This window comes from Sinocyclocheilus grahami, unplaced genomic scaffold, assembly GCF_001515645.1.
Source record: "Sinocyclocheilus grahami isolate Dianchi unplaced genomic scaffold, SAMN03320097.WGS_v1.1 scaffold216.1, whole genome shotgun sequence".
Classification (NCBI taxonomy): domain Eukaryota; kingdom Metazoa; phylum Chordata; class Actinopteri; order Cypriniformes; family Cyprinidae; genus Sinocyclocheilus; species Sinocyclocheilus grahami.
In genome coordinates this window covers 1,970,409-1,992,908 of record NW_015505395.1, presented here as the reverse complement: position 1 = coordinate 1,992,908, position 22,500 = coordinate 1,970,409, and the positions used below count along the sequence as shown (strand labels likewise).

The 22,500-nt window shown below is 33.4% G+C and overlaps 2 protein-coding genes across 2 annotated transcripts in view; both read left to right on the top strand.

Moving 5' to 3' along the window:
• The window catches only part of LOC107596286 (armadillo repeat-containing protein 6-like), a 4,950-nt gene extending 2,564 nt beyond the window's left edge, over positions 1-2,386 (top strand). Inside the window, exons 6-8 of the mRNA XM_016286981.1 lie at positions 917-1,062; positions 1,149-1,280; positions 2,129-2,386. Coding sequence (XP_016142467.1) covers positions 917-1,062; positions 1,149-1,280; positions 2,129-2,386 — 536 coding nt within the window. The remainder of the gene's footprint in view (positions 1-916; positions 1,063-1,148; positions 1,281-2,128) is intronic.
• Positions 2,387-5,066: 2,680 nt separating this feature from the next.
• slc25a42 (solute carrier family 25 member 42) lies at positions 5,067-21,182 on the top strand. Its single transcript, XM_016286993.1, has 8 exons — positions 5,067-5,237; positions 9,407-9,576; positions 12,487-12,595; positions 15,231-15,256; positions 15,481-15,647; positions 16,162-16,278; positions 18,662-18,813; positions 20,614-21,182. The coding sequence occupies exons 2-8, from the start codon at positions 9,487-9,489 to the stop codon at positions 20,937-20,939; spliced, it is 987 nt and encodes a 328-aa protein (XP_016142479.1). The 5' UTR covers positions 5,067-5,237; positions 9,407-9,486; the 3' UTR covers positions 20,940-21,182.
• Positions 21,183-22,500: the final 1,318 nt, after the last annotated feature.

Below are 22,500 nucleotides of genomic sequence, written 5' to 3'. Positions count from 1 at the left end.
GTGTGTATATGTATGTATGTATATATATGTGTATGTATGTATGTATACATATACACAGTGATGGGAAAAAAATAGATATATATATCCGCTTTAATGCACTTACAAAAACAACAAAAGCAGTCAAATGTCAAAAGTTTCAGTTGCATCTTCAGTTGTATTTTTTTAATAATAATATTTGGCAATATTACTGTTTTTACTATATTTTTGATCAAATTATATACATATTTATATATGTTTTGGATCAAATTTTATATTGATCCAAAACGTATATAAATGCATATATTTATATATATTTTATATATTACAAAAATATGTACATTTACACACACTACTGGTCAAAATTTTGAATAATTTGGTGTAATTGGAATAATGAAGTTTTTAAAAAAAAACTTTTTTGTTTGATTATGTTCACTAAGTCTGCATTTATTTGATCAGAAATATATTAAAAACAGTAATATTGTGAATTATTATTATTATAAAAACAAAAATAATGAGGAACCTCACATTTATAATTAATGTAAACATTAGGATATATTTGCTACTATTATAATATTTTGTAGATTTATGTGTATATGGTGATATGAAGTGACTTGATTTGTTGATTTGCAAAAAAATCCTAATATTACCTAAATTGATGCGGAGTTCAAAAATATCAGTAACAACTTGAATGATGAATGAAGGTTTATATACATAAAACGGAGAATACAAGACGACTTCACTGCACAAATAGTTTTAAAATGCAACAAAATGCATCATATTTTGTGAGAAAGTGTGACATGCTTCACCAAAACAGACGCTATTTTTTGCATTCAGCACAGCAAATTTAGAAACATAATGGATTTCATTCAGCAAACATGAAGCAGGGCGGAGCTGGGCATATATTAGTTTATGAATGTTGATGATGTGTTGTTTTCAGCTCATCCAGGGAACACCGCAGTGCTCGGTGAACTCTGTGCCACTCTGTCCCGTCTGGCTGTGAGAAACGAGTTCTGTCAGGACATCGTAGACCTCGGGGGCCTGACGTTCATGATCACACTCCTGGCTGACAGTCTGGATCGTCAGGTGAGCTCTGGATCAGTGAGAGTTTCAGCATCGTTTCCTATGAACACAAACAAGTCTCTTGCTGTTGTGATGCTTCTGTCTTCCAGGAGCTTGTGAAGCAGGTGCTCAGCGCACTGAAGGCCATCGCAGGAAACGATGATGTCAAAGATTCCATTGTGAATGGCGGGGGGGCGGAGCTTATCGTCATGGCGATGAACCGTCACATGGCCAGTGCACAGGTGTGTCCTCAGAAGTTGTAAACTGCTTTTAAACTAAGCTAGTGTATTTGTTAATAATAATAATACATTAATTGTTTCATAGTAAATTACTCATAAATGGGTTTTCATACACTCAACACATTCCTGCTATTTCCAGAAACATTCGGTAATATTAATACACAATTCAGTGTTTGAAATACCAGCCAAGAATGTTGAGTTATATAATTATATATTTTATTATTAATCTTTTTTTATTTAATAACTCTTTTTATAGTTTTTTTTTTTCATTATAAACATTTTTATAATTTTATATAAAGATTTATAATTATATAATTAATATCAGTACTCTGTTGCCTTGATCTGGAAGTTGTCCAAATGAAGTTCTTAGTAATGCATATTACTAATCAAAACTTATGTTTTGATATATTTACGGTAGGAAATTTACAAAATATCTTCACGGAACATGATCTTTACTTAATATCCTAATGATTTTTGACATAAAAGAAAAATGTATAATTTTGACCCATACAATGTATTGTTGGCTATTGCTACAAATATCCCCCAGCGACTCAACACTGCTTTTGTGCTCCAGGCTCACAAATGTCTTTACTGTCACTTTTGATCAATTTAATGCATCCTTAATAAATAAATGTATTAATTTCTTGATTTAGAGAAATATGTTTAATCAGTTATTTTCATGAAATAACTTGGCCTAATGAATGAAGTGAATGATTAAATTAATGAAGTTCCTCTGTGTGACTGTGCTGTGTAGCTAAATCACTGAGTGCGTTCTCAAACTCGGAGTCTCCTCATAAACACAGCTGGTTTCTCATTGTCTTTGCCTCTGTGTGTGCGCGCTGTGGGTTCAGGTGTGTGAGCAGGGATGTGCGGCGCTCTGTGTTCTCGCGCTACGCAAACCCAACAACTGTAAAGTCATCATGGAGTGTGGCGGAGCGCTGGCGGCCCTGCAGGCCATGAAGACTCACCCGGCTGAAGTCGGTGTGCAGGTAAAGCCGTCTGTGCGCTGTCTCGCATGCATCAGCAGATGCGTTTACTCAAAGCGACTTGCATTGCATTTAAGGTTCCTGCAGAAAAGCATAGAGCTACAGGAGCAGGAATTTCTCTGACATGCGTAGTAACAGGAAAGTTTTCAGCATTTCACTTACAGAATATCTTCATACCTGGTAAAACTAGGAGAAAATGCATATCATTTTGCTCTTAAGGCCTGTTCACATAAACGTTAACTATATTGAACATTAGTGTGAAACAGGCCTTTAACTATTCATTTTCTTCAGAAAATGTGAAAATCTAGGTTTTATTTATTTTTCATTTAAAAGTACTTTCTTTGTATAAATATGCTGTTTTAATAGTTTTTTATTTCACTTGGTGAATACCTGGTAACGGTTATTATAGGTAAATAAAATAAAATATAGTTAAATAAAAAAAACTAAAAGCATTAAAAAAAATTGTTACATGAAAATAAATACATTTTAACATAATAAAGAAATAAAAACGGAATTTATTTCAGCTAGTTGCCAAGGCAACATTTCTTGTTTTCATTAAGTTTAACTGAATGTACTAAAAATAAAACCTAATTCTAATGTTATTTTAAATTTTAAAAACTTTTATAATTATATTTTTAAAACAAAACTAAATCAATATTTCAATGATACTAAAATAACACTAGTTCATATATAGTTATTCCGCCCACGTGTCTAGGGAACGATAAGGGCATGATAGAGAGAGGGTTTCGGTGGTGGATTCAGAAGAATAAAAAAATTAATAATTTCGGTCAGGGAGCAAACTTTAATTTTTTTTATATATATATGAATTTATTTCAGCTAGTTGCCAAGGCAACATTTCTTGTTTTCATTAAGTTTAACTGAATGTACTAAAAATAAAACCTAATTCTAATTTTATTTTAAATTTTAAAAACTTTTATAATTATATTTTTAAAACAAAACTAAATCAATATTTCAATGATACTAAAATAACACTAGTTCATATATAGTTATTCCGCCCACGTGTCTAGGGAACGATAAGGGCATGATAGAGAGAGGGTTTCGGTGGTGGATTCAGAAGAATAAAAAAATTAATAATTTCGGTCAGGGAGCAAACTTTAATTTTTTTTATATATATATCTTTACTTTTTGCCCTTTTGGCCTTTTTTTGTTTTCTTTGTACTTCTGTTCCCTTCGTTTTCTGAAAAATAAATAAATGAATAAAACAAGCTGCTAAGCAATTGTTCTTCAGATGATGTCTTTCCTGTTGTTCCTGGAAAGCAAACCAGCCTCTGTTTGTATTGTTTAAAGGGGTCATATAATGCTGATAAAAAGAACATTATTTGGTGTCATGAAATGTGTTTATGCGGTTCAAAAAACACATTATGTTTCTCCTCTATGTCTCGGCTTTCTGAAACGCGTAGATTTTTACAAAGCTCATCGGTCTGAAAAGCGAGGTGTGCTGTGATTGGACAGCTATCTAGTGCGTTGTGATTGGCCGAATACCTCAAGCGTGTGACAGAAATGTTACGCCCCTCACCATACTGTGATGATGCCCTGTCCGACCGGAGCGACGAGACAAACACATGAAAACCCATTATAAACCAGGCATTTGTTGCATCCAGTGGGGACATAATTACGGATTATAATGACTTATACTGTCTTTTTACACGTTGCATTGCATCGCGCCGCGTAAACATAAAACCATGTCTGCATTTGTGATCAGAGAAATGACAAACAACAAGCGCTACTCTACAATGCGCATTTAAGTATTTTGGTAGAAATTATCATTGCTTTAATAACTTTTTATAAGTTTTGCAAAGGTAATGTGGTACAGTAGTGGTATTAGATATTAATACACAGAAATATGCCATGGTACAGATTATTAAAACAAAAACCATAAATTATTTTTTTTTTACTTTAAATAAAATAGACATGAACTGAACTAAAGTCTCACACACACACACACACACACACACACACACACACACACTATTATACACACAGATGAACTGGTGTGGCTGCAACAATATGGTAAATTTGAGCTAGAAGACTTCAATAAGAGGTTGAAATGAGATTGATAAAACATTCCTGTTCATTTTTGTTGAATTTTGACGTTATGTGTAACAACAACATGTCTTTCTCTGTGTTCAGGTTTGACCAATTTAATGCAAAAACTGACATTTCAAACAAAATAAAATCTAAATCTTTATAAAAAGTTGTCTTTGAGAATGTCTAAATATAAATCCAAAATCCGCAACTTTAAAAAAAAAAGTATTTATGTCTAAAAACAACTAGAGAATTCATAAGCCTTTTATACAGAGCTCTATAGGAAACCATGGAACTGCAGATGTTTTTATTATTAAACTCCCACCAGATGCCTTCAAAAACTGGATTGTAAAGGCCTCGTCTCTATTTTAACATGCCATAATTGAAAATTAATACTAGATTTATTATTTTAGAAAAAATATTAGATTTTTTTTTCCAATGGGAAAAATATATTATAGTTATTGCATAAATATTAAATAAATATAATTAATTAAATAACATTAATTTCACTGAAAATAAAAAAAAGTTAAATTTCAGGTGTCCTGCAACAACACCCCAGAGAGTTAAACCCAATTCTTAAAAGATGTATTAATATTGGTACAGCACACCCATCTCGCTATTTTCGCGCTATTCTCGGTAAAACTCCAAGCTCCGCCCCTTCTACGGTTCCCCGCCCCTCGAACGAGCCTATCACGTCAAGCGCGCTGGACTACAGCTCCCACAATGCACCGGGACTCTCCCTTCAGAGTTAGTTTAGTTGGGTTTCTGCGTTAGTGTGGACGGTGACTGGAGTCTCTCACTTCATCAGAAGCTCGTTCAAGAGCTTAGCAGTCCGACAGCACGGGAGTGTGCGAGCACACCGGCATCAGACTCCGGTAGAGTCGGTGTTTTTCTGCCGAGAGCTTCAACAGGTGCAGCAGACCGTCAGGTGAGCGGCGAAATCTCACGATAACCGTTGTTTTGCTAGCACGCTAACATGCTAAAGCACTTTGAGACCGATATTGAGTTCAGCTCTGTTCTGCTGACAGCTGCTTCGTGTTTAATGCTTTTATCTTTTATTTAAGCAGACAACATAATGATTATGACATGTTTCATAAATACGCATTTAGGTTATATAAATTACTAAATATAAATAACAGGTATTCCTGATATGTAAATATTATATTGTAAATATAAATATATATTTTTTTTAATAAATCAGTTAATTAATAAAAATAGATAAAATAAATAATGCATCTGCCAGTACAGAAATATAGTGAGTTATAAAATATTATCATATGTTAATATGTATATCTCAGAGTCCCTTTAAGTCTTATACTTTGAGATATATATATATATATATATATATATATATATATATATATATATATATATATATATATATATATATATATATATATATATGCATATACAAGTACAGTCTTTCGTCTTCAAAATTCAGTGTTACTTGTCGCTTCTTTGTATTTATTTGTGAAATTTATAGTAATTTCTGAGTGCAAATTGTTTCAACACAAATTTATTTTTTCAATGCATGAACATTGTGAAACATTGAAACCAAGATTAGGGTCCTGACGATAAAAATGACTTTGGTTTAGGGCTGCACGATATTGGAAAAAACTCACATCGCGATATTTAGTTTTTCTGCGATCTATATTGCGATATAAAATCACCAGGTGACTTGAATATCTATTTGAACAAAATACTCAATGATTGGTGTGATTTTGTAGGTGAGTAAATCAGCATAGAAAATGACAAACAAATTACAAGCATAGATAAATATAATAGAACAAAGATACAAATCAAATAAACAGTGCTTTATATTTTTCAGGTAAGTCTAACAGTATGATTCAGGTACAGAAATTGAATTAAATCTAATAAATCTGTGTTAAAGCTACAAAAGTGATTTTTCTCTGTGTTTTGTTGTTTGATTAACATTCATGACACAGAAAGCAACAGGAACATTAAAATGCTGTGAACCAATATACTGTTTGTTACACATCTGTTTTCCTTCACCTAAGCCATAAGCAGCTGTGTTTACAAGGATACTTGCAGAGACATGCATTTTGACATAATTTCGCTCGTAAGTGTCGTTTCAGGCACAAATAGACGAAGTGAAGGAAGTTCATGTGCATCTGTGTGAGCAACAGCTTGTGTTCATAATTGAGCTCTATTTTGCGATCGAATGGTTTAAAATCACTTGAATATTCAAACCAACAGAGCCTAAAACACATGCAAATGATAAACCTTCATTGTATGATGGTTAAACTTTGCAATTAATCCAAGAATCACCTGCGTTTCGAACCCTGGCACCTGCTCCATACGGATTAATGATCACTAGACTAAACATCGCACATCACGATATCGATGCTGAAATTATAGATATCGTGCAGCCCTACTTTGGTTAACAGTTTCATGCATGAAAATCCCACTTGTGAAATGTTGCTTAACCCGGTGTTTAAAAGCTTTTAAAAGCCTAGGAGTTATATAAAAAAATGTCCTGGCACTTCCAAGCTTTATAATGGCAGTGAATGGGTGTTATTTTTCAATAGTCCAAAAGAAGTCCAATAAAGTGCATCCATCCATCACAAGAAGCGTCCCACACGGCTCCGGGGGGTGAATAAAGGCCTCCTGAAGCAAATCAATTTGTTTTTGTAAGAAAAATATCCATATTTAAAACTTTATAAACCATAATCTCTATCTTTGTACGCACGTTCATTCCAGCGTAAGCTCCGGTGAGAATATGCTAGTCTCATGAGAACCGACGTTTGTTTACAGCAGCAAAGGAAGCAAAATGTTTTCTTACGTTAGCAAAGGAATACCAGTCTCCTCTCGGCTTATATCGAAATCCTCCCACATTTTTCTTTACAAATCCTCGTTTTGTACTTATAATTTGTGACCAGTGTTTTGTTTTGCTCTCTCTGCTGCGCTTCCGCATCCGTCACTTCTCACCGGAGCTTACGCTACGCCTACGTCATCCGCCGGAATGAGCGTGCGACAGTTACAGTTTATAAAGTTTTAAATATGGATATGTTTCTTACAAAAATGCATCGATTCGCTTCAGGAGGCCTTTATTCACCCCCCGGAGCCGCGTGGGATGCTTTTTATGAAAGATGGATGCACTTTATTGAACTATTGAACAAAAACACCCATTCACTGCCATTATAAAGCTTGGAAGAGCCAGGACAATTTTTTTATATAACTCCGATTGTATTCGTCTGTAAGAAGAAAGTCATAAACACCGAGGATGGCTTGAGGGTGAGTAAATCATGGTGTAAATTTCATTTTTGGGTGAACTATCCCTTTAAGGTTGCGCGTCTGCAGGACCCTGACGGCTCTGAAGTGTTCGTATGCGCTGAATGTGTGACCTTTCACCCACTGAGCCTCTCGTTCCCGTTCACCTCCACCGCTGAGAGTACAGATCAGGTTTGACTGACCTGCAAGTTCAGGGTCGTTTGAGTAGTTGAGATTTTAAATAGATAGTTCACCCAAAAATAAAAAATTCTGTCATCATTTACTCGCCCTCATGTTGTTCCAAACCTTTGAGTTTCTTTCGTCCGTTGAGAACAAATGAAGATATTTTGAAGAATGTTGGCAACCAAACAGTTGACGGCAGCCATTGACTTCCATAGTATGGAAAAAAATGGGCGAACTATCCCTTTACCTTTATTTTTAACTGCTCTATATTGAATTAGCTTTTATTTTTATATTTTCCATTTTCAGTATAATTTTAGATAGTTTAGTTTTCTTTCTTTCTTCCCTCCCTTCCTTTCTTTCTTTAATATATCTCTTCTATTTTTATTTCAGTTTTAGTTTGTTCATTTGGTACTAAAACTTTACAACAATCTCATTTGTTATCATTAGAACTAATATGAACTAACAATGAGTGAATATAATTTACAGCATTTATTAACCTTTGTAAATAAACAAAGGTTTATAGAATGTTAAATATACAATGTTAATAGAATTTTTCATATTCATGTCAGTTTACGGTGCATTAACTAACGTTAACAGATACAACTTTTAAATAGAAATGTCTTAGTAAATGTTCAGATTAACATTGTTATTAAGATTAATAAATGCTGTAGAAGTGTTGTTCATTGTTAGTTTAATTTAACTAATGATAACAAATGAAACCTTATTGGAAAGTGTTACTAACACTTTTTTCCTTTGATAAAATTTTTACAATAGTTTCATTTCTTAAAAGTACATTATGAACTATACTTATATGACAGTTAATGTTAATTGGTTTACTAATACATATTTTAAAATCAAAAGTTAGTGTAGGTAATGCACTGTAAACTAACATGAATAATCAATGAATGGTTGTATTTAACATCAACAAGGATTAATAAATTATGTAAAAAATATATTGTTCGTTCATGCTAATGCATTAACTCATTATACCAAATGAGAGCTCATTGTAAACAGGGTTATTATAGTTAACTAAGACTAAAACCATTATAAAAAGTTACTTAAAACAAAAATAAATGTTAACTAAAATATAAAAAAACTTACTTTATTTCAGCAACATTTCTCATTTTCAATTAGTTTAATTTGATGTATTAAAAAAAACTCAAACAAATAAAATTTATAAAAACTGTATAGACTAATTAAAAAAACAAGAACTACTAAAAATGACCAAAAAAAATGCAACAAATCTACTAAAACTTTCAAAGTAAAAATTAAAATAAAAAAATGCAAAAATAAAAATGAATTCAAAATATTAATAACAGTCTATCAGTTATACTAAAATAATTGTGCACTGACTGTAAAGTATTACCTTTTGTGCATTGTGCATGAGAATTAAGCACATTTGATGTTTTACTGGATATTAAATTGTCCTAAAAATAATGTCGCAATGCAAAAAATCTGAATGATCCAGAAAAGCTTTAATTTTCTTCATGCAAAATATAATTTCTTATTTTTTCCATGTCGTTTTAGGATGAAATAAGAGCTAGACTTGTTCTTGTCATGTTTTCTGAAGCTCATCTCTTTTCTAGAAGACGTCTTTGCAGATTTTAAAATAGGTCTGTGATGTGTTTGGCAGCGTTATATGATATGGTGTTGCTTTATAATATTTCTCTCATGTCGTTCCAGGTTTGGTTGTGAGTGTGTGTGTGTGTGTGTGTGTGTTTGCGTGTCGGGCCGGCGAGCCCTGTGCGCTCTGGCGTGTATGAATGGATCAGGTTGGCATGGGGAACGCAGAACACCAGGGGGCGCTGGCAAAGGGCGAAGTGTTGCCACGCCCTGCCTCCAGCCAATCAGAGGTGAGAATGCTCCCTTCTGAACCCGCCCACAGCAGAGAACAGCCAATAAGATTGCACTGTTCCATTCCAACTGATTCTGACAATTTTTTTAAATGTATATTTTAGTTTGTCATTATTTACTCATCCTCATGCCATTTTAGTTATTTTAGTACATAATTTTAAATTAAATGAACATTTTGGTAACACATTTCAATAAGGTTCCATTAGTTAATGCATTAACTAAGATGAACAAACAATGAGCAATACATTCTTTACAGTATTTATTTATTTTCATTAGCTAACATTAACAGAGATTCAGTTGTTCATTGTTAATTCACAGTGCAATAACTAATGTTAACAAGCACAACTTTTGATTTTAATAATGCATTAGTAAATGTTGAAATTAACATTAAAGGTCCCCTGTAATGCTTAGAAACATGCGACGTTACTCTGTGTTGACGTCATTTTAACTGAAACAGGAAGACAGGGCGGAACATATCAAGCAGCCCCGCCCCTTTTTAAAATAGCCAATAGCGTTCGTTTATATCACAGCTTGGGCTAGAGCCGTTGAGCTCCGTAAAGCCGCATTTGACAGCCACAATCTCATCCATATTGCTATAAAATATAGCATTCTGTGTAGAATTCAAATAGCTCCGATACATTTAGTGGTCTGCGGCGCCTCGCGCATGTGATCCGCGCCGTGCTATCGTGTCTCTGGAGCGGAGCAGAGTGTGTGTGCGGTGCGGTGGTTAGCGGGACACAGCGCCAAACCTGACTTCTTTTCTTCCTCAATGGAAAGCATGTTTACACTGTTTGAATCGTTCCCTGTCCCCTATATAGTGCACTACGTGCCATTCACTGTACAGAAAATACTCATTCTGTGGACAAGTGACCGATTTCAGCGTCTATTTTATAGTGTAGGGGGCGGGGCTTCGGATTCTAGAGAGCATTTGATTGGACAGAAAGTTTGATGAGAAGCTGAAGTACGATGTGACGTCAAAAAAATCATTGAGCCGTTTTGGCGGAAGTGACGAACTGCAAGCTTAGAATGCTTATATCTTCTAAATGTGAATTTTGTCACTGTTTTGGAGCACCCTGCCTTATAGATAACCTAAAGACTAACATATTGATACCAACACCCAAAAAACTTTCATTTTGATTTCATTGGGACTTTAAGATTAATAAATGCTGTAGAAGTATTTGTTCATGCTTAGTTCATGTTAACTAAAGTAGTTAACTAATGTTAAACCTTATTGTAAAGTGTTACCAAAATCTGAAATGTTCCCTTTTAGCAACTAGCTGAAATACAATAAGTTAATAAAAATATTGTATAAATTGTATTTTTATTTTTATTTTAGTTAGCGTTTATTTTATTTCATTTTTTTTTTTGGTTAACTATAATAATCCTGGCGGTCAGTGTGCATATCACTGCACAGCACCTACGAAATTCATTTTTTTATGAATTTTGTGTCCTTAATATTTGTATTATGTAGTGTTATGTAGTTCGCTGCATGTTGTGTCTATTCACACTTCAACCTCTTGAACCCTACTGCATACTTGATTACTAAGTGTGTTGTGTTGAAATAGAATATTTTCATTTTGTTTCTAATTTAATCTACGATTATGAAGAAATGTGGGATGATTTCAAGCTCAAAATAATGTCAAACTCTTATAATTAGGATAATAGTCAGTTCTGTTTCAGGAAGCTGTTATCATGATCATTTAGTTTTTTGTTTTTTTTCCATGTGGGTTGCCAACCGGCTCATTTACAGTAAAATTTCATTTACAGTCATTTTAATGTTTAACAAGAACTCACACGAGCTGTTAATGTCTGCAATATGGCTTGTGATTATTAAATCACAAAGGCTGCAATACAGTGAAATATTATAATATTAATGTTTCCAATTGTGTATTTATTTAGTAATCTTTAGATTTTTATTTAATAATAATAATAATAATAATTATTATTATTATTATTTATAGACATAGATATATAATCACAAAACTTTGGCCAAATTGTGCAACCCTGCAAATAAACACCGCAACCCTGAGAGGCTTGTAAAGGCTGCAATACAGTGAAATATTACAATACTAACAGCTCTTATTTTGTTTTATTTGTAATTTTTGGATTTTTATTTAGTAGTAGTAATAAATAATAATAATAATAATAATAGACATATTGATGTTTAATCGCAACACTTTAAATTGTGCAACCCTTCATATAAACACAGCAAACCTGAGAGGCTTGTAAAAGTTTTGTAAAATATTTCTTAACAAATTCTTAATAGGTTTTTGTTTTCTTGCTTGTTTTTAATTTATTTAATTTAGGTTTTTTTTGCTGTTTGTTTTTAAATTGTTTTATTTATTTACTTATTTACTTAAAATCTCATTTTAAATTCACTTTGTTTTATCAGAAAAATAACTTCTTTTTTTTTGTGCAGCCCTAGTCTGTAGCTTATATCAGGATCATATTAAACGTTGTTTTTAGATCCTTCGTATTTTGATTAACAGGGCAAATTCATTTGTAACCGAGCGGTTAATCTAGTTACTTAGTTAGTAGCTGATCTGACTAGTCTGTAGTTTTCAGATGATCAGCATGCTGGGACTTTGGGAATAAAACTCAACCCAGTGTTCCTGCTTTACTCGTGTTCGGACAATCATTCATGGGTGGAAACCGATTAGAAGTGTGAATATAAAGCTGTTCTGCTTCTTAAAGATTAGAGGGAAAGCTTGAGTCTGTCCCAGAAACCACAGTATGTGCTCACGCCTGGACATGTTACAGCATCACTAGATTACAGCCTCGATGATTAACACTGGCTGTGTTTGTGAACTATTAGAAGACGCAGACTGCTGTATTTATTGGTTTATATGTGGAAGTCCTCCTGGATCGGAACTAATGTGTGTTCTCTCTCTCTGTGTGTGTGTGTGCAGGGTTTTAAACCTCGCTCGGTCTTGAACTCTTTGCTCTCGGGGGCGTTTGCAGGAGCCGTGGCCAAAACAGCCGTGGCCCCGCTGGACCGAACCAAGATTATCTTCCAAGGCAAGAAGACAAACTCATATTAACATTCCTCGAGTGACTGACTAAACATTTACAGATGCGCTAAAGTATGTAAACACTCAGTTATGCCTATAGATGTTTGAATGTCATTGCATCAGGTGCGAATGATCAGAGAGTCATTCTGAGAGTCAAGCGTGAGTGGATCAGTTCATGTGATTCTCCTCATCTGTGTGAAATGACATCCACTAAACAGCCAGGGGTGCAAACATGCCACCTTTCAGTGAAAATCACCTTTTAGAATCCAAAACAGCTCATTGTGTCACTTATAATGTGCATTTGAAAATGCAATTCGCCAACCATATTACCAGATTTGTAATGAGAGTCATTTATAAATCTGTTGACCGCAAAAGAGAAGCTGTGTGGTTTAACATTTAGAAATTAAGACATTCATGAATATTAGTGTTTTACTGTAAAATAATATTTATTATTATTATCATTATTGTGTACTTTATTTTACAGTACAATAGTAGTATTACTGTTGTAATATATTTCTTTATTGTTAATTGTTTTAATTTTTTTTAAGTTGATATAAAATAATTTAAATTAAAACAACATTATTATTATTGTTGTTATTATATACTTTATTTTACAGTGCAATAGTATTATTACTACTGTAATATATTTCTTTATTGTTAATTGTTAAACATTTTTTAAACTTAATACTATCAAATATTTAAATAAAAACAACAGTATTATTATTGTTTTGTTTATTATTACTATTATTATTATGTACTTTATTTTACAGTGCAATAGTATTATTACTATAGTAATATATTTCTTGTTTCTTGTTTTATTTATTTGTTTTTAAACTTGGTGATATAAAATAATATTTAAATTACAACATTTATTGTTGTTGTTATGTACTTTATTTTACAGTGCAATAATATTTAAATAAAACAACAATAGTTTATTATTATTATTATTTTTATTATATACTTTATTATACAGTGCAATAGAATTATTACTATTGTAATACATTTCTTTGCTTGTTTTAATTTTTTTAAATTATATAAAATAATATTTAATTAAAGGGATAGTTCACCCAAAAATGAAAGTGTGATATTTATCTGCTTACCCCCAGGGCATCCAAGATGTAGGTGACTTTGTTTCTTCAGTAGAACACTAACAAAGATTTTTAACTCAAACCGTTGCAGTCTGTCAGTCTTATAATGTCAGTGGATGGGAATCACGGCTTTGAGAGTCAAAAAAACATACACAAACAAAACCAAATTAAACCCTGTGACTCGTGACGATACATTGACGTGTAAAGAGACGAAACGATCGGTCTGTGCAAGAAACTGAACATTATTTATATAGTTTTAACCTCTGATTTACTGCAATGTCTGAACTGTCCTGAGCGCGTCTATCTCTCGCAGATAGCGCACCTATCTTTCAAATGGACTATTGACACACTATCTACAATCTCAGTTAGGAGTGTCAATGGTCCATTTGAGAGATCGCTGGCGGTAATGCACTTATAAGTCTGCGATCTGCGGTAAAGCAAGAAGACGACGACGTTGCGTCAGGCGCCGACTGTTGAACGCGCTCTGGACAGTTCAGACATTGCAGTGCATCATAGGTAAAACACGATATAAATACTGTTCAGTTTCTTGCACAGACCGATCATTTCGTGTCTTTACACGTCAATGTATCATCACGAGCCGCAGGGTTTAATTTGGTTTTGTTTGTGTATGTTTTTTTTTACTCTCAAAGCCGTGATTCCCATTAACTTCCATTATATGACTGACAGACTGCAACGGTTTGAGTTAAAAATCTCCGTTTGTGTTCTACTGAAGAAACAAAGTCACCTACATCTTGGATGCTCTGGGGGTAAGCAGATAAACATCACACTTTCATTTTTGGGTGAACTATCCCTTTAAAAGCAATAATATACAGTGGGGCAAATAAGTATTTGATACACTGCTGATTTTTCAAGTTTTCCCACTTACAAAGAATGGAGAGATCTGTAATTTTCATCGTAGGTACACCTCAACTGTGAGAGACAGAATCAAAAAAAAAAAATCCAGAAAATCACATTGTATGATTTTTAAATAATTAATTTCCATTTTATTGCATGAAATAAGTATTTGATCACCTACCAACCAGCAAGAATTCTAGCTCTCACAGACCTGTTAGTTTGTCTTTAAGAAGCCCTCCTATCCTCCACTCATTACCTGTATTAATTGCACCTGTTTGAACTTGTTACCTGTATAAAAGACACCGGTCCACACACTCAATCAATCAGACTCCAACCTCTCCACTATGGGCAAGACCAAAGAGCTGTCTAAGGACACCAGGGACATTAGTAGTAATAGTAAACTCTATTTAAAAAAATATATACGGTCTGTCATCACTAAAAGTACCTTTAAATTCATGTGTTAAAGCAGATTTCCAAAACACCAGCAATGACATTCAGACATTTAGAAGAGTGACGCCTTTTGGTGCAACTGTACGAATGATTAGTAATGATAGACCTTGTATTTGCACAATAAATGTTTCACAGGACTCTATATTTGTGATTTATTTTTTTGTTTATTTGTTGCTGAAAAGTTGCTTTTATTCCTTATCAGCTGAATGAACACAGGAAACTAAAAATTTCCCTGTCTTCTCATTTTAGTGTCGTCGAATAGATTCTCCGCCAAGGTGAGTATTTTTCTCTGTCTTTGAATGTGCATCTGCACTTAAATATCAGCGGTTTTGCATATTAATTTAAAAGTTTGACTTATATATTTTGCATTCCTGTAGTGCACAGCATTAGCAATGCCAAGCTCATGGGTTTGATTCCCAGAGAATGCATTTACTGATATAATGAATGCAGTGTAAGTCACTTTGCAAAATGCATAAAATATAAATTGTATGGCTTCCAGGAGGCGTACAAGTTAATTTACCGCACGTATCTGAAGGATGGCTTCTTGAGTCTGTGGAGGGGAAACTCGGCTACGATGGTGCGCGTCATTCCATACGCTGCCATCCAGTTCTGCGCTCATGAACAATACAAGAGGATTCTGGGACAGTATTATGGCTTCCAGGGCAAGTGAGTGTGATTTTACTCTCTGCTGCTTCACTGCTGCACGGTTACATGAACCAAAGCGACTCACAAATGTGACCCTGGACCACAAAACCAGTCATAAGGGTCCATTTTTTTGCTGAAAAGCTGAATAAATAAGCTTTCCATTGATGTATGGTTTGTTAGGATCGGACAATATTTGGCCGAGATACAACTATTTGAAAATCTGGAATCTGAGGGTGCAAAAAAATTTAAATATTGAGAAAATCATCTTTAAAGTTGTCCAAATGAAGGTTTTAGCAATGCATATTACTGATCAAAAATTAAGTTTTGATATATTTATGGTAGGAAATTTACAATATCTTCATGGAACATGATCATTACTTAATATCCTAATGATTTTTGGCATAAAAGAAAAATCAATAATTTTGACCCTTACAATATATTTTTGGCTATTCCTACAAATATACCCCAGCGACTTCAGACTGGTTTTGTGCTGCAGGGTCACATATGAGAAACTGAACAGCGTGTTGTTGTGCAGAGCTCTGCCGCCTGTGCCGCGGCTGCTGGCGGGGTCTCTGGCGGGAACCACGGCTGCCCTGATCACATACCCACTGGACATGGTCCGCGCTCGCATGGCTGTCACACCCAAAGAGATGTAAGACCGAGCAAAACTCTGCTTCATCAGAAATTAGTAGAGTCTGACTAAAATAATTAAAATTAAAGTAATTAAACTTCAGCACTGAATGTTCTTCAGGCATCCCAGACTTTTTAACCAGTGAATGGCTTTTCAACATTGATGCGGTTAATGTTAACTGAAACTATTAAAAAACATTTTCATTAATGGAAATAAAGCTGAAATAAAATACAGTATAAATATTAGAGGACTTAAACTTAATAAACTAATAAAAAAAATAAAATGAGAATTTGAAAAACAGTTTGAAATAAGTTTAAGTACTACAATAACTAAAACTAAAAGTGAAATAAAAAATTAACAATAAAACAAAAACTCATACAAATGACGAAAGCACATGACAATTATGAAAACAATCTAAAATTAAAATAAAAACTAATAAAATAAAATAACATTTAGTTCAATAATTAATTTTATTAAATATTAAAAGAAAATATTACGAAATACTATTATAGTATATAAATAAAACTAAACACTGAAAATGATTTTTAAAAACTTTTTTTACTCAAAGTTAATCCGTCTTGTCAAAATCCACTGTCCATTAAACATACAGTGGGTACGGAAAGTATTCAGACCCCCTTAAATTTTTCACTCTTTGTTATATTGCAGCCATTTGCTAAAATCATTTAAGTTAATTTTTTTTCCTCATTAATGTACACAGCACCCCATATTGAGCTAGACGGTAATACTTCTCCTTTGAGAAATTTGTTCTATTCTGTTGATACTTTTGTAAAGGTTTTTAATCAAGTAAATCCAAATCTAGTTTGAAGTATTTTAGAAAAAATTAAACATCTTTAGTTTTAATTTTGAATTCCTAAACCTGGCTCTCGCCATGAACCTAGCCATAGAAGCTGACAGCATCGAAAAGAGAAAAAAACCTCACAATTTCTACCTAATAAAATATTTTAGAGCTTGACATAACTAGAAAACTGTGTGTTCTTTATAAAAATGCCCATGGTGTTTTAAGATTTCATTAATTTCCACGACTATTCCAGGTATAAAAATCACAATTTTAAAATAAAAGTTTCCAAGACACTGGGAATCCTGGTTCTTCAAAGACAGCAAAACATTGTTAAAGGAGTGAATTAAATGAAGGAGCATCTTGTAGAGCTGTGCAAGTAATCGAAATACGGTTTAGATTTCGATTTCAGCCTCCTCAACGATTATGAAAGTCCAATAATCGAGATAAAACGATTATTGCGTCCCATTCTGCCCCCTTTCCAGCGGTGTGCTTTCGCTCCTCCTTAAAAGCCAGCAAATCTGTAAAATCATGTAACGTGACTTTTGCAAAATGGGATGTGCTTGATTGATCAAAGTTGATCAGATTTATTCATGTTTTTGAAAAGAGCACTAACGCTGTCCCTCAGGAGGATTTCTGTGATTCGCTCAGAGACGGAACAGAAAACGGACGAGTAAGGTCAACTTTTAGCTCGAGGTGCGCGCCCCAACGGGCAAATACACGCAAAAATGTGTCAAAATGCGGCGCTTGGTGATTATTATTCATATAAACCCTTGTCTTTTATGTAATATATGAACGTAAACCGTTGAGAATGAAAATACGTGTGTAACAGTAAATTGGAGCCGTGCGGCTCTTAAAGTGACAGCAGCCTAATATTCCTGCTGCCGACTGTGTAATTAATATTAAACAAACAACAGAAGACGGAGAGAAATTCACTCACTGCTCTCGACTGAAGGTAGTAAGAAACAAAGGAAGACTATGCTTATATATGTTTTATTTGACATTCAGTTATTCAATTTCTGTAGTAGGCTGTTAGCTGAATGCTTTAGACTTGCACAGTTTGTTTCATTTGTATCTTTTTTTTTATTACTGACCGTTTATTTATTTTATTATTTTTATTTTTTATTTGCTTTACTAATATTAGTTACCCTAGTATTCAGCTGTGGTATTGAGAATTTTGAATGTCGATGCCATAGCAACCTTATCTAAAGAAAATACATATTTGGTGTATACATATACAAAATACATATATATATATATATATATATGTATACAGTATATCACTATCTTTAAATAAATCACTCATATTAAGTTTTGGTCATGTGGCCCACTCATAATCGTGTTAAATAATCATGATTACAATATTGACCAAAATAATCGTGATTATGATTTTTGCCATAATCGAGCAGCCCTAACATCTTGATTTGCAGTTGTTTTAGCCTATTTTAATGCTCATGTCGTATTAAATCATCTTGAAGCCCCTTGGAAGTTTGCTGAGGTTAGAACAGCAGTCGTAGAGGAATGAGATGTCGTGTGATGTCACTGTGATGTCATTGTGATGTCACTGTGATGTCATTGTGATGTCACTGTGATGTCGTTGCTGGTCAGGTACAGTAACATCCTGCACGTGTTCGTGCGAATCTCTCGTGAGGAGGGGCTGCAGACGCTCTACAGAGGATTCACTCCCACCATCCTCGGCGTCGTGCCGTACGCGGGACTCAGCTTCTTCACCTACGAGACGCTCAAGAAGCTCCACGCAGGTACATCGGGCCGCATACATGCCTGCGCTTTGACATTTCACAAGCTTTCATTTGATGGTGATTATTTACATTTTGGTTGCAGTGTTGTCTTAGTTTCAAATAATTGTCTTATTTACACTTTTCTGTAAGGTCCCATTCGTTACCTCATATTAACTAACATTAGGCATTACATTTCTCATAAAGCAATAAGCCCCAAGAAGCCGTGGCTTACAGTGAATTTATAACAGCTAAGAGGCGTTGTTAGGTACGACGCGAAGCAGAGTATGTACGTAGTACCATATATATGTAATACGGTTTCACAAAATAAAACAGAGCAAATAAAGTGTAATGATATTAATAAAAACAGTATTCTTCCACCAAACAATGTAGCTCCTCAGAAACAGTTGTGGTTGCTACAAAGTGGTTTCAGAGCAACACACAAACGTAAACAAAGGTGTGTTACTTTGTAGCGTCATTCACAACAGCTTGGAACGCGGCTCAGCCAATCAGAATCAAGCACCGGAACTCTCCGCTTTATAATAGATTTTATTATCCTTTGTAAACATTAAAACAACTTATTGTTAGTTCATGTTAGCTCAGGTCCATTAAATAATATTAACAGATGCGATGTTTGATTTTAATAATGTTAATAAATGTTAACATTAGCAACTAAAATTAATAAATGCTTAAAGTATTTTCCATTTTTAGTTCATGTTAGGTCCTTTAAATAGTATTAACTGATACAGTTTTTGATTTTAATAATGTATTAATAAATGTTGGAATTAACATTTAAAGCATTTATGGAAGCATGTATTAATCAACATTTATTAATGCGTTATTAAAATCAAAAACTGTATGTGTTAATATTATTTGTACTTAACATGAACTAAAAAATAAATACTTTTAAAGCATTTTCTAAAGTATTTTCCATTTTTACTTAATTTTGGCTCAGGTCCATTAAGTAATATTAACAGATGCAACTTTTGATTTTAATAATTTATTAATAAATTATAAAAAAAAAAAAAAAAAGTTGAAATGAACATTACCTAAGATTAATAAATGCTTTAAAATATTTAACATTTTTAGTACCTTTTAGATCCATTAAATAATATTAACACATGCAACTTTTGATGTGAATAATGTATTAATAAATGTTTAAATTAACATTCATTATTCATGTTAACTAATTAACAAATTAAACCTTATTGTAAAGTGTTACCAAAAACGAATCACAAAGTTTTTTTTAATTTAAATCAAATGTTATTATTATTATTGTTAATGTATATTACATTTTAAATATTTAAAATGTTTTATTTAATTTGCCTTTTTTATATATTCTTAACTGTTAATAATTATTATTAATGTGCATTATCATGTATATTATGTTTTATTGCATTGCATATATTTATTACAAATGTTTTTATTTAATTGGCCATTTTTATTTATATTCTTAACTGTTAATAATTATTATTAATGTGCATTATCATGTATATTATGTTTTATTGCATTGCATATATTTATTACAAATGTTTTTATTTAATTGGCCATTTTTATTTATATTCTTAACTGTTAATAATTATTATTAATGTGCATTATCATGTATATTATGTTTTATTGCATTGCATATATTTATTACAAATGTTTTTATTTAATTGGCCATTTTTATTTATATTCTTAACTGTTAATAATTATTATTAATGTGCATTATCATGTATATTATGTTTTATTGCATTGCATATATTTATTACAAATGTTTTTATTTAAATGGAAATTTTTTCTTGGCTATTTCGTAACCGTCAGTAACTCCTCTCTCTGTTTCAGAGCACACGGGCCGCTCTCATCCGTACTCGTACGAGCGTCTGGCGTTCGGTGCGTGCGCAGGATTGATCGGTCAGTCGGCCTCTTACCCGCTGGACGTGGTGCGCAGACGCATGCAGACGGCGGGAGTCACCGGACACACCTACGGCAGCATCTCGGGCACCATGCGGGAGATCGTGACGGAGGAGGGCGTGATCCGCGGCCTCTACAAGGGCCTGAGCATGAACTGGGTCAAAGGGCCCATCGCTGTCGGCATCAGCTTCATGACCTTCGACCTCATGCAGATCCTGCTGCGCAAACTTCAGCAGTTGGGCTACAATGCGCGGTAGCAGACGGCGGCGCCCTCTACAGGAACAGGAAGTTGCAGTTGCAAGAAAAATGGAACAAATGTGTATTTTGTGTTGTTTTTAGTTTTTTTTAACCTGAGCAAATGCTGCCAATGAAGAGGATGGGAAATGCCTGGCGTCATGTGACTAGTCTAAGACTAGCAAAAGCATATGTGCACTGCAAAAATTATTATTTTTTTTGTTTAAATGTCTTGTTTTCCATTACAAACCTCTAAACAGTTATAAATTAAGATGCATTTACTTGAGAAGCAAAATGAGGTTTATGCTTAAAACTAGAAAAAATATCTCAAAAAAATTCTTAATTTAAAGGGAAAACAATTATTTTATTTTAATTTTGTTCTTGTTTTGAGTCTGAACTCCCTTCATTTTGATAAATTCTTCAAAAAGCAAGACTTATTTTGCATCATGTGCTTCTCAAGTAAATGTATCTTGATTTAAGAAGGTTTCGATGTTTGTGCTGGGAAACGGGACAAGCTACAGGTTAAGAAGCTGATTTTTTGCGGTGTGTTTAGAGCGAGTGTGTGTTCGCTACAGAGACACACTGAATGTACGTCCCTGCGTCTCCTGCCGTCGCAGACGGAGCGTCCTTTAAGTGCAATACTGACTGAATGCGTTTCTGGAAACACGGTGTTCTTCATTGTCCTGCTTTATGTCTGTGTTTTCACACACGTCAAGGGCTTTGATGAAAACACACACACACACGCATTTCGAGTGAACCGTAGAAGCCGTTTATCTAAATATCACTTTCATATCAGGGTGAATCTCATGAAAATGGTCAAGAACACGTCCAGGTTTCACTGAAAAAAACAAACGTAATCATAATTGGGGAAATTTTGAAGAGCATGTAGCCTGATTTAGGACCATTGTTTTTTTTTTTGGTGTATTTTCACAACAGTTGAATGCTTTCCTCCCAAATTATTTAATGATATATTTAAAAGCATAAATGTAAGTATACTTTATGGTAGTAATTATAATTTCTGATAAATTATATATATATATATAAATTAATATTATTATTATTTAAAAGTATAAATGTATACTTTATGATAGTACTTATAATTTCTGCAATTCAAATTTCTAATTAAAGTTTTAATAAGAATAAGTATATATATGTATATATGTATTTTTTATTTTTTTTCTCTTGACAATTAAAAATACACAGACCATTTGTTTCTGGTAGTACTTTTTTGTTCTGCATTTAAGATAATTTTAATTTTAATTTTTACAATTATTTTAGGTAATTATATATACATATACATTTGCATAATTTCCCCATAAATTAAGTCTTTATGGTTTAATTTATGCACATGATTTTATTCACTCAGCTTTTCCCCCCTGCAATATAGGAGACAAAAATTTTTTTTTGTATTTATTTTGGGCTAAATATTTGGACTGAAATGTATTTTCTTCATGAGATTCACCCTTTTTTATCCGTTACCGTTATTCCAGAACAGGAGAGCTGTGTGTGTGTGTGTGTGTGTGTGTGCGTGCGTGTGTGTGTGTGTGTGTGCGTGTGTGTGTGTGTGAGAGTGCGAGTGCGAGT

Coding starts and splice junctions, on each gene's coding strand:
- slc25a42 (XM_016286993.1), top strand. CDS start 9,487: ATGGATCAGGTTGGCATGGGGAACGCAGAACACCAGGGGGCGCTGGCA. Junction 12,596..15,230: donor AACCAAGATTATCTTCCAAG/GCAAGAAGACAA, acceptor TTCTCATTTTAG/TGTCGTCGAATAGATTCTCC. Junction 16,279..18,661: donor GCTGTCACACCCAAAGAGAT/GTAAGACCGAGC, acceptor GTTGCTGGTCAG/GTACAGTAACATCCTGCACG.